This window comes from Cibotium barometz, chromosome 20 (assembly GCF_041138505.1).
Source record: "Cibotium barometz isolate CiBa-2024 chromosome 20, ASM4113850v1, whole genome shotgun sequence".
NCBI classification, from domain to species: Eukaryota; Viridiplantae; Streptophyta; class Polypodiopsida; order Cyatheales; family Cibotiaceae; genus Cibotium; species Cibotium barometz.
This window is the reverse complement of record NC_141065.1, coordinates 19,005,091-19,027,263: the sequence shown is the minus strand read 5'-3', so window position 1 is coordinate 19,027,263 and position 22,173 is coordinate 19,005,091. Positions and strand designations below refer to the sequence as shown.

General features: G+C 44.2%; 2 protein-coding genes across 2 annotated transcripts in view; one reads left to right on the top strand and one right to left on the bottom strand.

The window, feature by feature from the left end:
- Positions 1–3,940: 3,940 nt before the first annotated feature.
- Positions 3,941–22,173, bottom strand: part of LOC147627625 (uncharacterized) — a 122,904-nt gene continuing 104,671 nt past the window's right edge. The window contains exons 29-36 of the mRNA XM_086814536.1: positions 21,434–21,724; positions 20,893–21,336; positions 20,310–20,741; positions 13,020–13,298; positions 12,496–12,898; positions 12,196–12,344; positions 4,589–4,789; positions 3,941–4,488 (exon numbers count right to left, since the gene is read on the bottom strand). Coding sequence (XP_086670662.1) covers positions 4,369–4,488; positions 4,589–4,789; positions 12,196–12,344; positions 12,496–12,898; positions 13,020–13,298; positions 20,310–20,741; positions 20,893–21,336; positions 21,434–21,724 — 2,319 coding nt within the window. The 3' untranslated portion in view covers positions 3,941–4,368. The remainder of the gene's footprint in view (positions 4,489–4,588; positions 4,790–12,195; positions 12,345–12,495; positions 12,899–13,019; positions 13,299–20,309; positions 20,742–20,892; positions 21,337–21,433; positions 21,725–22,173) is intronic.
- Positions 17,640–18,822, top strand: LOC147627627 (uncharacterized). The gene has a single exon (XM_086815052.1). It carries the CDS (start codon positions 17,779–17,781, stop codon positions 18,820–18,822), a length of 1,044 nt encoding a protein of 347 aa, XP_086671178.1. The 5' UTR covers positions 17,640–17,778.

Below are 22,173 nucleotides of genomic sequence, written 5' to 3'. Positions count from 1 at the left end.
AAAAAAATGAATAGCCAAAAAATCCTCAATTTGACTCCAAATATGGAAAAACGGACATTAAATAAAGTTACTAACATAGTTAACAGATTCACATTTTGCACTTCTACAGTTTTATTTTTTTCATTAAAAAATATTTCTTTCTTTGCTCAAATGTCATCATGAAATGGTAATTTCCCCTCATGCAACAAAGTTATTATTTTGGCATTTCAGTAGAGAAAGGTATTATATAATCTACTACATTGAAAACTTTTTTTAAAAAGATACAAAATTTTAACATTTTACCATGCTAATGGCTTTATTTGGTGTTTTTAACTCATTTTTTCACCACAACTATTTGAGATTTTATGGTTGTTCTATGTTGCAACAAAGTTTACCTCAATTTAACTCCAAATGTGGTTGTATTTATTGTATATGATACAAAATGCCAAATTAAGATATTAGCAAGGTCAAAATTTATACTTTAGGAAATCTTACTTTTTAATGTACTACATATTCTAAATCTCTTTCTCTATTAAAACGTTAAAAAAATAGCTTGGTTTTGACTACAAATTTATCAATATTAGAGTTTAATTAAGGATTTATGGCTATTTTATTCTACAACCAATACTATTAACACTATTTTATTCTATAACCAATACTATTAACACTAAAAGTAGCTGCCCCTCAACCATTATTGGGGATGGCCTATGAGGTGTAGCATAGACTGGTAGCACATCTAGCATAGAAGGAAGGAAGCATGGTAATGTGGACCAAAAAGCAGTGTCCCAAATAGTCATGGTATATACCAACTCCAATGCTATTTATCAATTTTAAGGAATGTCAATAAATTTAAATTCTTTAACTTTAGTAGATGCCATTAGATACTATGTAGACCTTAGCTTCTATAGTCTATTGATGCTATATGTCAACCAAAAGCCATTGGCCACAATCAGTGAGACTGAGTTATTCCTTCTAATGGAAAGCCACTTACTACTATTTAGTACTATACTAATGCTTTAAAAGTAACTATCATTGAGACTATTGATGCTATATGTCAACCAGAAGCCATTGGCCACAATCAGTGAGACTGAGTTATTCCTTCTAATGGAAAGCCACTTACTACTATTTAGTACTATACTAATGCTTTAAAAGTAACTATCATTGAGACTAACAACACCGTAAAATAACACCATACCACTATAGCACTAAGTAGTAGCAATTTATTATTGTATAGCGCTATACAGTAGCAATTCATCACTATATAGCACTATACCACTATATACTACTGTGTATAGCAATGTATAGAGGCACTATACCACTATATAACACTATATATAGCAACGTATAGCGGCACTACAGTACTATATAGTACTTTATACGACTATATAGCACTATTTATTAGCATTGACAATACTATAGCACTATACATATAACATATACTATTGGTGTATAGCACTGTATATATGTAATACTATATAGCACATATATATAATACAATATATATAGCACATTATATAGTTATATATAGTTATGTAGCACTATTGCTATATAGCACATTATATAGTTATATATATAGTTATGTAGCACTATTGCTATATAGCAATGTATAGCGGCCTATACCACTATGTAGCACGTCATACCACTATTTATCAGCACTAAGAGCACTATGGATTACTATATAGAACTATACATACAATATATACTATATAATACTATATAGTGTTATAGTTCTATAACACTATTGCTATATAGTATATATATAGTTATATAACACTATTACTATACAGCACATATGTAGTTATATAACACTTTCACTATACAACACTATAATATATACCACAATATATATAGCACTATAGTACTCAACCCACGCGTTGCTGCGGTATGCAAAACGGAAGAATGGAAGCTGGAATACAAAGGGTCAAATCAGGAATAATGGAAGCCGGAATACAAAGGATCAAATAGATGGTATTTTTTTCTCTTATTTTTTTTAAAAAATAGATTTCTTTTTTCTCTCTTCTTGTGCCTTGGTTGTCCATGGTTAATATCTAATAGATTAAATGTAGCACTATATAGCACGTATCTATTACTCAATATATATAGCATATTGTACAGTTATATAATATGCTATGTAGAAATATATAGTAGCATTATACCACTATATAGTACTTCATACCACTATATAGCAGTTTTTATTAGCATTGAGACAACTATGTAGTACTATATAACAATACATAGCACTATACATGCAATATTTACTATTGCTATATAGCACATATATTTAACACTATATATATATTACTATAGTTATATCACTATTGCTATATAGCTCATATATATAACAAAATATATATATTATTATAGCACTATATAGCACTATATAACATAATTGTGTTCTATGTGATGCTGTAATATGCAATATACATACATACTTGCATGCATGCATGTATGTATTTCTCTCTCTCTCTCATTTCCTCCATGCAGATTGAGCTTTATATGAGATTTAAGTCAACGTTACCACAAGCACAAAGTTGTTTTGAGAAGTTAAAACCATTCTTTATGTGCAAGTTGAAGGATAGGAACACATGTTGTTGCATTTCCCATGTTCAAATGCTATACTTATCGGAAGCCAACATGGACCACGATGCAAAAGTGTTTGTGAGATGTACTATTCTTGTACAGTAGGAGATAGTTATGCTATAGAGCACTTTATACCATATAATAGAATATATACTATTGCTATATAGCACTATATAATAATAGTGTTCAATATACTATTACTATATAGCACTATATAACAAAATTGTGTTCTATGTAGTATTGTAATATGCAATATAGGATTGATTGTTTCTCTCATTTCCTCCATGCAGATTGAGCTTTATACCAAATTTAAGTCAACGCTACCACATGCGAAAATTTGGCAACATTGTTTTGAGAAGAAAAAACCATTCTTTGTGTGCATATTGAAGGATAGGAATACATGATGTTGCATTTCCCATGTTCAAATGCTATACTTAAAGGAAGCCATGATCAAGCCATGATCCAGCTGCAAATGTGTTTGTGAGATTTACTATTCTTGCACAGTACGGGATAGTTATACAACATCTCAACATGCATTCAATGGGATCACACAACTCTTGTCTATGTCCAACACTACCAAATAGCATGTTCCAAAAGCTGGATTGCATCATGGAAAAATGTAAAAACTGTGGTGTTAAGGCAATGAAATTATGCCCAAGGGAAGAATTTGAGAAAGACATGAATAGTGTTATTAAGTTGTTTGACGATGTTGATGCTAGTCTGAATAAACAAGGAAAAAAGAAAACTAGAAAGGTATTATCTCACAAGGAGCTTCCTATTCACATAATCATCGATGTATTACAACAACATATTGAAAAGTTCATTTTGCATAATTTTAGGTATAGATGGCAAGCAGAGTAGTTTAGAGCACGTTTGAGCAACTTCCCAAAAGATGTAGTTTCGGTTGTGGATTTTGCTGAGAATTACACATTTAAAGAGCAAACACCAACCCAGGTGCAATGAAGAGAACCGAAATATTCACTTTCCCCAAACCCGAACTTGTGCACTCTTGGAATCTAAGTGCTCTACCCTATCCAAGCAATCAACGCACACGGGTGCCAGAAAAGGAGAAAAAGATCCCTAGGCTCTAATACCAACTATAGAACACTTTCGCCTATGTGCTAAGAAAGGAGAGAGTGGCGGAATCACACATGCAGCACACATAAGCGAAAGAAGTAATACAACTGAAATGTATCCACTTAAAGGTCACCTTTCCATTGCCAAGAGCAGGCAATTCACAAAAAAGTATCAACTGGAGTCCCTCAAGTGACGTTTTTATACTCTACACTTAATAACATTGAACGCCAACTTGACCCACAACAGAAGCACAAGAAGGCAAGCTGTAGGTACAAGGCCCTAAAGCATACACTCGTCGCGACACATTGTACTTCAATGTTTGCTTGTATTATCAAGCGTAGATACATCTTCAGGCATACCCTTGATGCTGAAATGCAAACAAGTATGTGTTCTCCTTTGTCCTGAATTTTCGCTCTATGTTCCAGGTTTCTGAGAATTATATTACAGAACCAGTCAAAATGATTACAGAACCCAGAGACCAGGAACATACACCTTTCAATCTCTAGGGGGGTAGATCCCGTAAGAGTTCTAAGATCTTCCTTAACACTGTATATAACACCTGCTTTACATCTCCACCAATCTGTACGTAGGGAGGTAGAACCTGTAAAGGTTACGAGATCTTCTTTAACACTGCATATAACACCTCCTTTACATCTCGCCCAATCTGTATGTACATTTGGGGAGTAATGCTATGGAAGCACATCAAGTCCTGGCAAAATGATCTACACTACATCAAAACCAAGGATGCCATGTTGGATCCATCATACATAGATTCTTGGGTCGAAGAGCTGCTTCCACCAGTTCAGTGACTCCTTGTTGCACAGATTGTAAAGCTTCTGGTGCATTCTCATCCTGCGAATGCATTTACAACCTAGATTAGTAAACCAGATGAAGACAATAAAAGGAAGCTACAATAAACATAAATAGCCATGATCATGCGGCAGTGCTTTACCTCCTCCGGAAATGTCTGGGGTGCAATATTTTTTATGCGCATTATGACCTGATCAACATTGGATGTGACCCTCTGCTTCAATTCTGCAGAACCTATGCCTCCAGCAGCAGGTGCCGCAGGCATACCAGGAGGCCGCCTCCATGACCAAGACAGCAGCTCATCACGGAAAAACATTGCAAGTTGGTGCCGCATATGCTGGCTCTGCAACATGACCGAACAAAAAAAAAAGAAGAACTTGAAAGCATGCTCGATGGTGTTGGAATAACAAGATGATAAATGCATTCAATTTTCTGTACAAAAAACAAAGAGCATGTAAATTCAAGCCTCTGCCATCTGTCTCTGCAGCAGTTTCGCCAATTAAAGTTCATGTTATGATACACAATTATTTTGTAGTGTGTAGTCATATCTTGAGAGTTTACACATGCATTGAGTAGCATGTGCACATGTGTACAAATAGCATTTTTGATTAGTTATTTTTTTTGTATTGGTAGCACGGCTTCTCAAAATATCAATGCTGGACAAAGAAAGATTTATTAACGTCTGCTAAAGGCCCGAATGGCCAACGAGACCAAAATGATTTACAATGGAGGATGCCTGTAGCATCCCCAAGAGCTGTCATACCAAGAGTGAAAACGAAATGAAAATGTGAGGTGAAGTGAGCATGTGAATGTCACATGGCCGATACAAGACCTCATTGGAATTTCTACAGGTGCTCTTCTTGGACGGCCATGAGCTCACTCTTTGTCAGCACAAAGGGTTCAGAAAAAGATTAAAATCTGATCTGTTGAGGGCTGTATGCTCACTTTTCCATGCATCAACGAAACATGTCTCTGATTCCGTGCAGAGAGAGAGAGAGAGAGAGAGAGAGAGAGAGAGAGAGAGAGTGGTCAATGAGACCAAAATAGTAGTGCGTAGACAGTCTGATAGGAGATGCAAGGGCATCCCCCCACTTTGCTGGGTTTTTTTTTTTCAAGAAAGAGACTTCTATTAAGTATGAAAAAGACATCCAGAAATCATGGCTGTAAGCCGGAAAAGAATAGAATCACCCCAATATGTAACGTGGTTTCAACCACTGATGGGCATCATGATGCCATGAGAGACCTGTGGGACTAGAGGAAAAGAAAATGCCATGGTCCCGCTCGCTCATAAATATAACGCGCTTTGCCTGCACAGAACCCTGAATACGAGCCCAAGTAGCCATGAGAGTATGGATGATGTCACCCCATATAGTACTAATGCACTGAGATCCAAAAATCTGAACACCCTCAATAGCCTCCGTGTATCTAGCTCTCCAGATCTGCCACGCTATAATACTGGCAACAATCTCCCAACTGGTGTCAATCCTCTGTTTGAGGGGTGTATAATCAGAGTGAGGGACATCCTGCATTAAACCATGGTGGGTAATACCTCTACGAATGAAAATAGCAGTCTGTACCACTGCCCTTGTAAAAAAGATGCAGTCCGGACTGGGAGAGCCAAGCAACTGCCCCCCAAGTCACATGCATGGCGCGGCCACTCAATTTGCCCATAAGTTGGGCAATAGAAACCCAAATCTGTTGTGCAATGCTACATCCCCATAAACAATGTTGTACAGTGACCAATCTCAAAATCTGCCGCACATCAGGTAGGTGCTACACCGACAACCGATCTCCACTGATTGGTCGAGAGACCACCATGTAAAAATAACCAAAAGAAATGAGAGATCTGGCTCCTCCTATATGAATGCCAAGCCTATGCCAATATATGCACTGTATCACTGGAGAGATATCATAACTCTCCCAATGAGGCTTGAGAGTAGGGATCCTATGCATTTGTCGAGTGAGGAGAAGCCCGGCATTTCGGACCGTGAAACTGAAAAAGGGAAGGCTTTTCAATGGATCGATAGCATCAATCCACTCCCACTCTCTTGGATCCCACTAAAGATATTTGATATGACTATCACCATATAGCCACAAACACCAAGAGCCATAAGTCACTATCTGAGGAGAAGGGTCAATGAACCAATGCTTCCCTGAACGACCAACAATCCTCACTGGACTAAGCCTAGTATCTGGGATGATCCCCTCCATGCTACATCTCCTCAATCCATAGTCACAGGGAATGGGCATTTTTAGACTCGGGAATGTTGGGGATGGCAACATCTTCCCGTTCCCATTCCTGTCCCATGTCACTCTATAGTCACAAGGAATGGCCATTCTCAATCTTTTCCGTCCCCGTTCCTTGTCCCCATTTCGCGTCCCATGTGACCATGCCTCAATCTTCCTCCAGGCATGAGTAGATGATGCAATCTGAATCCTGCTGGCTCGGGAGAGCAATGACCGCAGTGGTATGCATATCCTCGAAAAGACTCCCAGCAACCTCGGATGATAGTCTCCATGAAAGGTCCCAGACAGCCACTCACGCAGAATAGCTGCATCAACCTGATCAATACGTATGCAAGAGCCCCTAAGATGCTGAATGGATGCAACCCTCCGATCCTCCGGAAGACTCTTAAAGGTCTTCCAAGTAAAAACTGTGTATGCACATCTCTCCCATCCTAACCACTGCATGTAACGAGATGCACCAAGTGGCCGACCGGCCTCATCCCTGATGAACTCATTCCACAAAATAGGTTGTCGGGCAGCCTCATCCAAAGACCTAGGAAGCCTTTGTTGTAAAAATGGTCTCATACTTCTCCATGCTCTGACAATGGCTGCAATAAGAGGGGAAGATGGTGCCCTAATATCAGCCTCTGTTAACAAAAACCATGTGCTGGGCAGCCAGTCTCTCCCAACACGGGGTGTACATTCCGGAAATCTGAGACAAGAAAAAATCCTTCCAAGTCCTAGTGCTTGGTAGGAAACCTCTGACCACAAGTTTGCAGAGCAATGCCCTGCACTGAACATCTGGATCAATAATATTCAGTCCCCCCTCTCGTCTGGGCTGAATAACTATGAGCCAAGCTACCCTAGCATGAGTGTCTGTGGTGCCATCCAAACCCGACCAAAGAAAATTGCGGATCAATCTCCGCACAGCTGACCAATGCACGCACGAGAGAAGCACCAACAAGAGGCAATAAACCAAGCCGGACAAGCAATACCTGATTAGCCACCAAAGCTCTCGAGGCTTGGAGCTCCAATGAAGAAGCTTCTTCCAGATGCTCATAAGTACCAGAGCAAACTGCTGTGCAGGATTAATATCAATCCCAACCTGGCATCCTAAATATCTAGCAGTGCATCCTCTACTAATCCAAGTAAAACCAAGGTCTGCACCCCAAGCAACTCTCAGTGAGTCACTAATCCAAAAACCAACAGATTTATGTCAATTAATGAGTGTCCCTGCTGCCAAACAAAACTCTTCCAATGCTACCCAGAAGGAACATAAGCATATGTGTGAGGCCTCCAAGAACATGGTTGTGTCATTAGCTAACTCAAAGTCAACCAACTCCTCTTGACTACGAAGAGGCAACCTCAATCCAGAAATACCAGCAGTGGAGCAGAGGAAGATGCTCATGGCCTCTGCAACTATGATATATAATAATGGGGCTAAAGGGCAACCCTGTCGTACTGAGCGAGAAATCTGAAACCGCTCTCCTCTATCACCGCAAGCGAGCACACTACTGTGGGCATCACGATACATGCATGAAACTCCCTTGATCCATCTTTGAGAGAAACCCATATGGCTAAGAGTGCCATCGAGGAAATCCCAATCCACTCTATCATAGGCCTTCTCAAAATCCAAGAGCAGAATGGCTAAAGGCTGATTGCTCGCTTTGGCCCATTACACGGCCTCCCAAAACGAGAAAATGTTATCAAAGATGCTCCTTCCATGTAAGAATCCATTTTGAATATCATGAATGACATCCTGCAAAATTGGATGCAATCTGATGCTCACAGCCTTAACAACAATCTTTTATGCAGTCCCTAGTAAGGTGATAGGTCTCCACTGGCCAATCAATGTCTTATCCCCACTCTTAGGGATAAGATAGATAAGCCCCTCAGTGAGAGAAGAAGGCATAGAACTTGTGTCCCACATCTCCTAGAGAGCCGATGTGATCTCAGCCCCAATCTCATCCCAAAAAGTAATGAAAAAAACAAGGGAGAGGCCATCCTCCCCTAGAAACTTACCATGAGGTAAGGCATGGAGAGCATGACAGAACTCTTGCATAGAAAAAGGGACATCCAGAACAGCACACATCTCCTCAGTGATCAAATGTGGCAGTGCATTCCAAACGTTCCTCTCTACCTTGTGTCTCAAATCAAAATGCAATTCAGCACTAAGAAGCTGGCAATAGAACTCAAATGGCAATCTGTCTAACCATAAGAGGATCTGAGTGAAGAGTGCCATGTGAATCCTGCAATTGCCTGACACTATCTCTAGCATGAGATGGGCCGTGGATAGCAAAGAAATGTTTGTTGCATCTGCCACCCATCTGGGTCCAAAAGGATTCCTAGGCATGGTAACGGTACTCTACACACTGCTCAAGAGAGTGATGAAGTTTTGCCCTAACAATACATTAAGAATCTACAAGCCATTGAGCATGAGGATGTTTCTTATGCTCTTTCTGTAAAGCAGTTAATCTACGTCTAATAGCCCTTTCTAAATCCAAGGCCTCTTGCCTCTTTAGACAAGGCACATATGTGATAAAAGTCACTAATATCACAAAGAGCAGAGGCCAAACTTTGCAAGGCCTGCAAGAAATCATGAGATCTCCAAATACCAAGCATACGACATGATAGCTCTGCATCTGAGAACAAATGATTAGGGATGCGTACATGGGGTGTTGATCCATGGCGACTCGGATCTCTAATGCATAAAACCACTGGGCAATGATCCAATTTAGAGGTGCCTGTAGCAATAAAAGTGTGCCCCCCTATGTCGAGCACCCAATCATCCACATAAAATTTGTCTAACCATCCATAAATAAATCCTGCATCCCTTCTCCTGTTAGACCATGAATAAAGAAGAGTGGATGGTTTCCTCGAAATGCCATCCTCATGCTAGCATTCTCTACCATAACTGGAGAGTATAAACCTCTCCCAAGACGCTCTTTCAAGAGGATGCACCAGTCCTCATGTCCACCTCTTTTATCCATTGGCATTTCAACCATGTTAAAATCCCCACACTAATTATCCAATGGTCGGCAAGAGGCATCAGCATAGTGAGAGATTTCCAGAAGATAATCCTCTCACCTCTATGGTTAGGAGCATAGAGGTTGAGAATACCAATGCATGTAGTACCCTGCATAAGGAGGATCCACTGCGCTCTCGCAGGCAAAATGACACCATGTCCAATGATGCAAGGCAAGATCAAAGCAGAAACAGAGATACAAACACCACCTTTGGTACCAATAGCTGGTGACCAAAAGGTGTGTCCCAAGAGAAGCTTGCCTGATCTCCCACACTGGCTAACTAGCATCCAGTTTATGCTCTTGCAAGAGCAATACATCCATAGATCCACCTGTAACTACACAATGAAGCTGAGTTTTGACAATTTGTTTCCGCCAACGCGAAAAAAATCCCCCAAGACCCTGAATGTTCCAAGAGACAATCCTCATAAGGACTTAGTAGGAACGACCAGATCTCGTGGTCGACGAAGGACCCCCTTTAGAGACGGAAGTACGTCTCGCATAGTAAGGGAGAAAATCTGACAATGTAAACCTTACCTCTCATTCCCACTCCGAGAAAAAGCCAGGGCTGGTCCTCAAAACTAGAGAGGTACCATGACAATGCGACTGCGCAACATTATCCTCAAGGATACAATCATCCTATAACTCTAATGCAGCATCCTCCAGTGAGGGATCCAAATCTTGTGCCTACAGAGCCTCATCCTCTTGTGAGGGATCCAAATCCTGTGCGTGCAGAGCCTCATTCTCCAAACAGGGATCAACGTCTTGTGAGGCACGAGCTGCATAAGAGGGGTGCTCCACTAGGGGTGTAGGTGAGAGGGCAGGTATGCGGGTCCGAGAGAGCCTGCCATCCTTGACCACAACCCAACGCTGTGTGGTCTGTTGTGGCTTAGGATCAACTGGAGTTTGGGCAACTGTAGAAGGCATCTGATGGGTGGGACCATGCCACCTCCTAGCATGGCCCCTCGATTTGGGACAATCTCTAGCAATGTGACCATGTCGACGACAAATCCGACATTGGTCAGGTCTGCCTACAATCTCCATCCTCTGGCGGAGATGAGACCCGTCAGGTCTTTGAAGCATAATATGGTGTCATCAGAAATCAGTGGATCAGGAACATGCACAAGGACCCAAGGTACACTATCAGAAGTGGCAGTAACAACCGCGGATGCTGAGGCAGGACTAAAGGGCCGGTACCTCTAGAACCTGGCCAAAGAATGACCCTATGGAAGCTAAAAGCTTCCAATAGGACCGAGGAAGAGCAGGGAACCGCAGTGCGACCGGGGTAAGGCGCTAATCCTCTGCCACTAGATCAAAGCCCACCTGGTACTGAAAAAAGAAAATCTTCTTGGGCCAAGAGGGAAGGGGTTGCCAGCCAAAACCTGAGAAGTAGCTTTTGGAGAATGAAAGTTCACTTGGAAGAAACCTCGACCAAGCAAACGAGTATCCTGGAAGTGCACAATCAGCTTTGAAGGGAGAGCCGCTAGAACCCATTCACGGGCCTGTGAACGAGAGGGGTGGGAACCATAAACTCTCGCAACAAGGGTGGTCTGGACCTCGATGTCAATATTGTGCTGAAGAGAGGCGAGCTCGTCTTGCGAAAATTAATGATCATCCCGGCCGGTGGGGTGGACGAAAGATTGGATGTGGCAAAAGCCATAGAGCCAATCGACAGTGGGCGCCCGACTTGAATCCAAATAAAAAATTGCTGCTGAATGAAAGAGGCGGCGGGGGGGAAGAGGCGGCTGAGAACAAGGAAGAGGAAGCGGCAGGGGTGGAAGCAAGCGGGAGCAGTAGGGCGAATGCAGGCGGGGGGCAGCAAGGGCTGGAGCAGAAGGCGGGCAGCAGGGGGGCAGAAGGGGCAAAGGAAAAAATGGGAGAAGAATGGGGGGCAGCGGGAGCAGAAACAGGGTGGACGCAGAAAAAGGGGCAGAGCGGGAGCAGAGGGAGCTGAAGCGGGGGAAGAAGGGGGGGCAGCGGGAGCACAATGGGGGGCAGTGGGAGCAGAGGCAAGGGCGGAAGCAGAAGGGGGGCAGCGGAAGCACAATGGGCAGAGGCGGGAAAACGAGGGGCAGCAAAGACAGAGCAGGTGGCAAGTTCAGCAGAAGACGGCAGCAGCGCAAGCTCCTCAGTTCCCACTTTGCTGGTTTTAGGGCAATGAGGCCTTGAACTTGGCCCGACCCCCTCAAAAAAACCCCAGTTTTATATATAGCAGACCTGCTACCAGCATCAAACTCTTAGAGCAATTTTTAAAGCTTCCATGTCAAGAAATATGAATCCTTGATTCTCACTGGCACAATCAGTGGTCAGAATACAAAGTATGGCTTCTCCTAAAGACTCGATGGTCTCGTGTTCCAAGTTTGAATTCTAGTATACCCAATAAATTGTTCTCCATAGAAAGGCAACCACACCCAAAAATAACTAGGCAAGCAATGCCCAAAAGCATTTTCGATTGAGACACCATGTGTACCATGTATAAGCAAAAGGATGTATAATTTACCTTTGGAGCCACTACAGATTGAGCAGCTGCACACATTGAAGACACAAAGAGGCCCTCCACAATAAATGGCGTGAAAAATGTTTGCAGATTGCGAGTAAGCCGGAAGGGCACAGGCTCTGAAAACTCAACTACACCATTTCCATCATAGCCTGCATCAAACAACCAAAACAAGATGAGTGTTGGAAAACGACGACATTTGAACTGCACTCATGGGTGCTAATCCGCTCTATTCTTCCAATACAATCGGAGATGGCCATAGACTGCAATACAAAGAGGTGATCATTACTGCAACAAACATACCAGGATGGAAATCGTTCTGGAACACCTTGCCAGTATTCTTGGCAAATAAAATCTTATTCGGAGACCTCCCACCAATCTGAAGCATATATGACATGAAGCCTGATAGAGCCAACTGCACTGCAAACTGCTTCTTGAATGTCCAGAGATGGTTACAGCTCGGAAGAGTTTTGTACATGTACTGTGAAAACACGTTTTCTGTGACAAAATTTTGGGTGATCTCATTGTAAGTGTGAAGCCGAAGGTCAACAATAGCCTCATTTGAAAGCTGTCCAGTGATTGCTTGATTCAGCCGGTCCTTGAAATGCGTGATTGGAAGGTCAGCTTCCCGTCCGTATCGGGCACAATTGATCTCAAAAACTTCCCCAAATGTGCTGTACATGAGATCATCCTCAACCAGACGCACCTGAGGAAGAACCACTACTCATAAGATCATTTGCCTAACTTCATTCGTGTGGCTGATATGATTTCTGCACAGCTGTGCAATCAAATGCAGAAGTATAAGAGTTACGATTTCAAAGCGTTACCTGTGGCCACACTGGGATGATGATTGGCGTGTGAAAAGCTAAGTGCCGACGTCTAGACTCTTTGTTCTTATCAAAAAGACGGTTCAAAACCCGGAATAGCTGTACCATTCGTTCATCACTCCGAGCGCTAGGAGTCAGTGATGTTTGAACCAGAAAATGGCATTGTGAGCCATCACTTCCAATCATGGTTAACCGGCGATGGCTACTGCCATGACGTCGGACTATGGGCACATCAGCACCAATCCTGTCCAACTTCACTGTATGGTCTGGTGCAACTTCCTGCAAAATAGCAACAGACGAGTAAAGAAAGCCATGAAAGAGCGTGGATGAGTGCAACGTGTGAAAGTGCATGTGACCTTCTGCTGCATGGGATCTGAGTGCCAAGTACAGTAGCTTGTCCGTCGCCATGCAGGAGCAGGGATCGGACGGGGGTGACCTTTGGAGTCATGGGGTAGTGCCTGAGAGTGTGGAGGGGAGTTGTGATGAGGAATGGGGGGATATGGATGAGGATATCGTGAAGCAGGGTGTGGAAGAAACCTAGGAGGAGATTCAAACGAAGAGGCTGCATTCCTTTGTAGAATCTCTGGGTGAGGATGATGAAGTTCATAAGCGATTCGATTGGGCAAGAGAGTGATTAAATGAGAACCTGCAACGTGCACACGCACGGGAGGGGGGGCAGCTTGGGGTCATCTCAGTTCTCAGGCTGCTAGAGTGGTGGTGCTCAATTAGAGGTTCAATCGTTGGGATTCAGAGCTTTATGTGCGTAGCTCAGCCCTTTGCAAGTGTGTGTGACGCACCACCTCTTAGTGTGTGTAAGTGTGTGCCTATGTGAGTGAACAGCCTCTGAAGGCTAGATATTATGTGTGTGTATGTAGCAAGCAGTGATGTCCTCACATGTGCCATGTGTCACTATATCAATGTGCATGAATGGGTCAAAAGATAAGGCTCCAAGCCTACAAAAGCATTGTACTTGGTGAAGGATTCATATCAATCAATCTAATCATCATCGAGTCGTGCAACACCCTCTCTCTCTCTCTACACGCACAAAATGGATAGCTTTCATCCACCTTAACAGTCCCCTTGTCTGTGTAAACCCTAACCCTAATACCATTATTTGGTATCAAAGCTAGGTTTCCACCTACACATCAGAACATCGCCATGCTTCCCCAGCTCTGGGCTCGCTGCCACTGCCAGTCTTGGCCTCTGCTGCTCTGCCCAGTCGACGATGCTGATAAGCAGCTCACCAGCACCGCCTGCTCCATCCAGCCAGTGACCACCTGCTCATCTCCACTAGCATTGTTGTCTCTTTGCCCGCCTACACTCTCTCACCTTGCCCTGCCTGCAGCCCATGTCACCGTCCAATGGGCCACACTGTGCCGTATTTCCATTATGCCAGGTCCAACTCCGCCTACTGGTCGTTGGACCCCATGTTCTTGCTAGAGATGTGAGATTTGCAGTAGCCGCCTACTGCCCACCAGTAGCGACCTGCAGCCTTAACAGCCAACGCCAACTGACCTGCAGAGCCTCTACTGCACAGTCCTTCAAGATGGATCCAGCCACTTCATAAGCACCTATCTCATGGTCAAGTTCAACGGCACCAACTTCCCGACATGGCAGACAAAGATGCAGCTCATGCTTATGAAGGATGGGCTCTGGAGAATTGTCAAAGGAGTTGACAGGAAGCCTGAAGCTGAGGGTCCCAAAAAAGTTCGCCTCTGGGAAGATTGCAACGATCACGCAATTGCTCTTATTGGCCTTAGTCTTGCTGATAGTTTGATACATCACCTTGATCTCAAGAAATCAGCCAATGAGGTATGGGTAAAATGGAAAATCCATTTGGGAATAAGATTGTCAATTCAAAAGCATTTTTGAGGAAAAAATTCTTTGATGCATGAGAGTGACGAACTTAGTGAACACCTAGGCAATATTGGAACAGTCACACAACAACTCTCCAGCTTAGGAGGAGTTGTTGATGATGATGACATGCTTCTTAAGAGCATACAAAAGGTATCACGTTTTTCTCAGATCTTATATGTTCTTCGACAAGCCCGAGATACATCTTATGAGGATATATTGGCTATGCTTATCGAAGAAGATAGAAGACTAGAGGAGGAAGCTAACAACAGTCGTGACCTTGACAAAGCTTTAGTTAGTAAATGGAAAGGCAAAAAGGGAAGCAAGATCCGGTGTCACTACTACAAGAGACTTCGGCATAAAGCAGCTCAATACTCCAAGTATTGGCACCCATAGCGTGCAGTCGGGAGGCCATCATTGATGCTGTTGCTGACGCTTTCTCAAGCACTTCTCCCCATTTGCTCCCACAGGGAGAGGTGGGGTTGTTGGTATTCGGAGCTTTGTGTGTGTAAATTGGCCCTTTGCAAGTATGTGTGAACTACCTCTTAGTGTGTGCCTATGTGTGTGAACACCCTCTAAAGGCTAGATATTATGTGTGTGTGTGTAGTAAGCAGTGATGTCATCACGTGCCATGTCACCGTATCAGTGTGTGTGAATGGGTCAAAAGATAAGGCTCTAAGCCTACAAAAGCATTGTACTTGGTGAAGGATTCATACAAATCAATCTAATCATCATTGAGTCGTGCAATACCACGTCTCTCTCTCTCTCTCCTAAACACACACACCATGGATAGCTTTCATCCACCTTAGATGTCCCCTCGTTGTGTGTAAACCCTAAGCCTAATACCTTCATCAATGACTAGCAACTCGCACTGTTCTCGACATGTAGTTTGATGCTCTTCTGCACAGATCAGGTCCCCTCCACACAAGATCTCTCATCGTGGCTTGAGGACATTCTGGAGGCTAAGACCATATAGAAGCTTTTTTATTTAGCTAAGGATTTCTATAATATCCTCCTATCTAATGCTACTTGGGTACCCAGAATCTTGGCCAAGGATCCTTTGTTCCATTTGAAAAACTTTGTGCATGCCCTTCCATAAGATCCCTTTTTTTTATGTTAGCAAGGGCATTGTCAATTCATGTCCTATATCTGTTGAATTAGTTAACTTGCCTCTTGGTTATGGCTGGCAATAGGGGATCTTGCTATGATATTTTTTGTTATTTTTCGGTACATCGACCCTTACGCGCGCACACACACACACCCATGAGTGGGTCCTCCCCCCCAACACCCTTTTGTGAGTCCAAAAGGCATCACCAAATACTCATACAATCCAAAAGTGGTACAGAAGGGTCAGACGTTGGGTCGATGCCGTGCCGCCACCTCACAAAGAAGGCATGGACTATACGTAGTGCGGCGGGCATAGTAACAGGGGACGGAGGGGACGGAGGGCCGGGATGCGGAAACGCCGTCCCGAATCAGCGATTCGTTCCGGCGCGGGCTGGGGACGGAGGGGACGCCTCGGGCAGATGCGTCACAAGGGGACGCTATCCCGGGAACGGCGGAACGGTACGTGCAGGTCGGGGACGGGACAGGAACGGGATGCCGTTTTTTTTCGCTGTTTTTTCCCACCGTTTTTTTTGCTTTTTTTCCGCCATTTTTTCGCGTTGTTTTTTCGCCCTTTTTTTTTTTGCTTCTACCCGTTGCAGCTGACCGTTGCTTTCCTCCCGTTGGTGGCTAGCAGCTGCCCGTTGCTTTCCGTGCAAAGGCTGGCCAGGCTGCCATCACCCGTGACCTGAGCCTATAAGGCTTGTGCTGAGTGCTCTCCTCTCTCTCTCTCCCACTCTCTCACTCTTGGCCAGCCGCCCAGTCTAGAGCTTAAGGCTTAAGCAACAAGCGCTCTAGCCTCTCTCTCTTCCAGACATTTTTCATTTCTGGTTTTTTATCCAGACATTATATCAGATCCACCATGATGTAACTTTTTGGTCTCATAGGTCATTATGGCCTTTTGAAGACGTTAATATAACATTTCATTTCTCTCTCTCTTCCAGTGCCCAGGGCCAGGCCCCACTCCCTCTCCCACAGGCCACTCTCACTCTCTCTCTCTCTCTCTCCCACTCCCTCACTCTCTCTCTCTCTCGTCTCAACCCGCAAGCTTTCTCTAGGCTCTAGCCTCTCCCACTCTCTCTCTCTCTCTCTCTCTCTCTCTCTCTCTCTCTCTCTCTCTCTCAACTTTCACCCTCTCTCATGGCATCTTCTTCACAAGCAACCTTCGGCTCCGCACGTCGTGGTGGTGCTAAAAGAACCGATGGTTGGTCATGGTGGGAAGAGGTTAATGCCAACCGCCCTAGATGGAGGAGGTTCACGCCCGTGGTCTTGCAAGCTTTGCCCCTATAGGCGGACGAGTGGGTCAAACAAAGTGAGAGCCCATCTTATGCATGAGTCCGGGCACGAGGTTCGATTTTGCACGGGAATCGCATCGGAGAAGAGAAGGGAGCTTCTTGAGCGCATTGCCAGGCATGATGCTTTGAGGGCTGCAAAGCCGACACGTGTGGCTGTGGATCCTGCAGCATCTGTGACACCACTTGAGGGGTCTGTATCAGGGTCAGGAGGTGCATCTACCACATCTACACCATGGCCACATGGTGTAGGTTCCTTTGCGATGCCCACACCCGCGCGGCGATAGAGTACACTTGAGGGAAGTTGGGATCCTAAGAAGAAGGAAGAGGTTGATACAGCTGTGGCTCGTTTCTTCTTCCATGACCATATTGCTTTCCATACTGCTAGGTAAGCCTCGACTCTTCCCTCTTAACATGATTTTTCTAAGTTTCATTCTTGAAAGTTCACTTGTTTCTTTTTGTAATCAGATCCGAGTACTTCAAGGCTATGTTGAAGAGGATTGGGGAGTATGGTCCAAACTACACCCCCCCATCATCAGAGTCTCTACGCACCACATTGCTCGACAAGGCTCTCACTTCTCAAATACTCAGACACCCGATTTGCCTTCAACTTCTTGATGCTGGCCCGCTTGAGGGAGTGCAATGGTGCATTGAGGCAGCTCTTTATCAGCGACGAGTTCACCACTTCTGCATTGGCTTCAATAGCCATAGGCATATTATGCAGGGAGCATGCAGAGAACACTTCCTTTTGGGAGGATGTGAAACGCATTGATGCTATGGTGAGGCCCATTGTCCACTTGTTGAGGCTTGTAGATGCTATGCAGCCATGCATTGGGAAGGTGTATGAGGCAATGGATAGACTAATAGAGAAGTTGCAAGAGTTAGAGCCCGATGAGGACAGATACGAGGAGATTCGTTCCTTATGTGTGACGAGGTGGAACTCCTATGCCTCTCCTATGCATGCAGCTGCATATATGGTGGACCCTAAGTTTCAGGATAATAGACAGGAGGGTGACAGAGAGGTTAGTGATAGTTGGAGGCGTATCTTGGATCGTCTAGTGCCAGATGGAGGCATTAGGCGCAAAATCAGAGACCAGCTTGCTGCATACAGGTCCTTTCGTGGTGCTTTTGGTTGTGCGGATGCACAGGAGGATAGGTTGAAGGTTGGGGCTGCTTTGTGGTGGGAAGACTATGGTTCAGATGGGCCTGAGCTGCAACACTTGGCTGTCCGCATTCTCAACCAAGCTGTAAGCTCCTCTTGTTTGGAGCAGCTTTGGAGTTCTTACAGCCATATTGCATCAAAGAAGAGGAACCGCCTTGGTGTAGAAAAGGCCAATGATCTTGTCTTTGTAAGCGCAAACTTGCGAATGCTTTGCAAGGGTGTGACTGCAAAGGCAGATCCCTTTACTCAGTGGGAGATGGAGCAGGAGGAGGAAAATGAGCAGGTGGAGACACAACAGAGCCCAGAGGATGATGCCACTACCTTTCAGACTAGTCATGTAGGCAGCCATGATCATGACGCCAGTACTTCTCACGCTCCAACCTCCGATTGAGCATTGCAGGCTCTATGATTTATCATTTAGCTATGTTTCATTGTTTTTTACTTTTGAGTCTTGACTCAGCACTTTATGTGCATTGTAGACAGTAGTCTTTTGTTATTTGATAGTGATCGTCATTCCATGCTTATATATTGGTTTGAACTTTGTCGGTGTACTTAAGTCTTATTAGCGCATGTTCGGTGTTTGCGCCACGTATTGCACATTTAAAATGATGCCTTGAATGTTGAAAGTGTAAAAACATAAATGTTATTTTATTTAGTGTGCTTTGTAGTCAATAAATTGCATATTCCATATGCCGTCCCCATCCCCCCATCCCCGTTCCCTGCCTTTTGCCGTCCCCGTCCCCGTTCCCCGGTCCCCGTCGCATGTTACTATGGTGGCGGGGCTCAGCTGCATGACTCTGTCCAATACAGCACGCGAATCAAACTCAACCTGGTAGTATCCATGCCCCAAAGGATGAATATCGGTCCTTTCTTTGGGCTCACTGATAAGGCTTGCCTACAAAAGGTGATTGTCCATAAAGAGAAAGAACTGAAGACATGGAAGGACTTCAAGGAGATGTTCAATAAGCTTCATCCTTTGAAGCTAATGTGCAGAGGAATGGGATGAATTGATGCAGAACCATATCAATAAGTTTGTTGCAACCTCTCTCCAATTCACATTCCTCAAGGAAAATTCCCTCAAACATGGAGATGAGAAAGTTTATCCATGGATTGCATCCAACGCTTCAACGGGCGGTCAAGATGACAAAACCGAACACCTTGGAAGCAGCTCAAAGATACAACCATAGAAGCAGAAGGATTGCACATGCCTTGGACAATTGGGAAGCCCGACCCACCCCCCCCACCCGCCCCCCCCAAAACTGGCCTTAGGCCCAAGATACTCCCAGTAGTTAACTGATTTTTCACTGCCCATAGGCGATGCCGCCAAGGAAGCACCAAGGGGGGTTTTGAACCTAGGACCTCTTGGTCCTAGGCAAACACCTTCACCACTTGAGCTATCACCTCATTGGCGACAATTGGGAAGTCGTACAAAGAAGGGAGAAAAAGCACATATGGCTGGACAGTGCCCCAGTAAGCCAAAGAAGGAGAATCAGCCCCGCAAAAATCACCTCAAGTGAATGCTCTCCCTTGCAACTGGATGATACTCCTTTAGAGAAGAGGAAGCTATTTATGGCTTGGGGCAAGGATAACAATCAGCCCCTCTTCTGGGCTGTTATTATTTTTGTTTACTATCTTGAGTCCTGTGTACTGGGTGTAACCAGCAATGCTGTGATGTAACCAGGATGTTGATGTACTGCGCTGTGAGATGACTAAAGTGATGATGCAAAAAATATAATACAATAATTACTTCCCCAAAAAAACAAGAAAGCCACAAACAAAACAAATGCCACTCTTGGTGCAAGCATGCCAGTGATGCACTAGGAAAAGCAAGCCAGCCTGTGTGTTTGGATGCATTATGATAAACCACAGACAACACACCTGATCGTTGAAGTACTGTCCTGGTACTTCAATATCAAGCACATGAAACTCACGTAGCTGCACACTTTCTTCCTCCAGCTTTAAAACAGCAGGTAGACGGTCTTCCACATTCCCTTGCAAAACTCCTTTCCAGTGCTTCAGTCGCTCAGTTAGCTCTGCAAGAGTTGCAGGAAATGTCCCAGTGCTTTCAGGATCAAGATCTCTCTCAAAGTCCTTCTTGTACTCCTGGACAAAATCTTGATGTTTTGTGACGGTGTCAGTTGAAAAACAAGCACGGCATACGCCTGCAAGCTCCTTCTTTAGAGACTGGGGAACCTCAGCAGTTGTAGCTGTTGGGTATTTGTAGCAGCGATGCAACAAAGCATGAACCACTGCCAAAAGCCGCTCCTCCGGTAGAGGAACAAACCTTGCTCCTATTTCAGTCAGCATCACCTGTAAAGCAGACACGCCTGTTAGGGCTTCTAAAAACTTGAAAACATCAAATTCTCATGTGCTGGAATAGGAAGACAGAATTGATATAACCTTAAACCAAATTTAATCATAAAGAGCATGCAGATGAATGTTAATCATGCATTTTAGCTACCTCTAATTCGCCAGCTAAATTTGGATGCTTCGTCCTCAGCACTTCCATTATATCCTTAGCAGCTTCAAAGGCAGTAACAGCTGAACCAGGCCATCCTGAACCCATGTTCCTACGTCCTGAAGCCTGGTCTCCTCCACCAGCTAGAGCCTCAGAACCTGAAGCATCACCAACCGTGGTCCTCTCCCCATCTTGTGTTGTGTTTGCTGCACCTTCATGTGCTATGGCATGAGGACCTGCCTGTCCATTTGCATTATTGATAGCCATCTCTTGAGAATTATTATTAGAAGTTATAGCAGTGCTATCTGATGTACTTGTAGCATTACTACCGCCAGACATAGTGGCAGCTTGGGCCCTCCCTTGAGCTGTAGGTCCCCTTGCAAGTTCCGCTTTAGTAGCAACATCGCGGCGTTCTAAAAGATATGTCCGTAACCAGCAGTATAAGGCCTGCAACAAAATGTTTAAGCAGAAAATGTAAGACAAAATTGCTTGTATTGCATGAATGATACAAGGATAGCATCATCAAGTTGAGAGATTGAAGGACCTGTGGGTACACTGTAGCAAGCTTCAGAAGAACTGTCTTGCAGTGAGGTGCTTCAGGCCTCTGAAGGGACAGCAAAAGTTGTGGGATCCATGATAACCACACCCAATAGGGTACTTGCTCTCCATACTTATCAAAAGCTTTACCTACAGTCTTGTTTTGATTGTCGAAGCTCAGCAGATAGAGTACTCTTGCCAGATGGCTTCTAGCATTTGAAATGCCGTATTTGATAGCTTGCAAAAGACAACTAACAGCATACTCCAGCCAAAGCTCTTCCCCTGTTTCTTGATAAACCTGTTAAAAGATATGCAGTGTGGGGGGTAAGCATAACACGAAATTTTGTCAAATATATGTATATACATGGATATTTTTGCCTATTAAGGCATTTCAAATTTGTCCGTGAGCCCCTGCCCAGCAGGGGGCACAAGTTTAAACCCTAACACCTGTTATGTGTTATGAATATGTGTGTCTTTCTCTTTTACATGGCATGCAGATGGAAGCACTCCCCCCTTTTTAGTACAGCTTAGAGGCACCTTCCTTTGATCTCAGCCGCACAGAGCTGAACAGGGTCATTAGGAAGGACACTGTTAGATTGGATACTCAGAGGACCTGGCGTTCACCCACTCAGCCCCAGGGGACGGCCTTCTACAGAGATCATCTTCTTCACTTGACGGAGGACAGCTTTATCACACGCCCATGGACACACATTTGTCATTTGGAGTGAGATGCGCGATTGGCCAAAT

Coding starts and splice junctions, on each gene's coding strand:
- LOC147627627 (XM_086815052.1), top strand. CDS start 17,779: ATGGTCCAAACTACACCCCCCCATCATCAGAGTCTCTACGCACCACAT.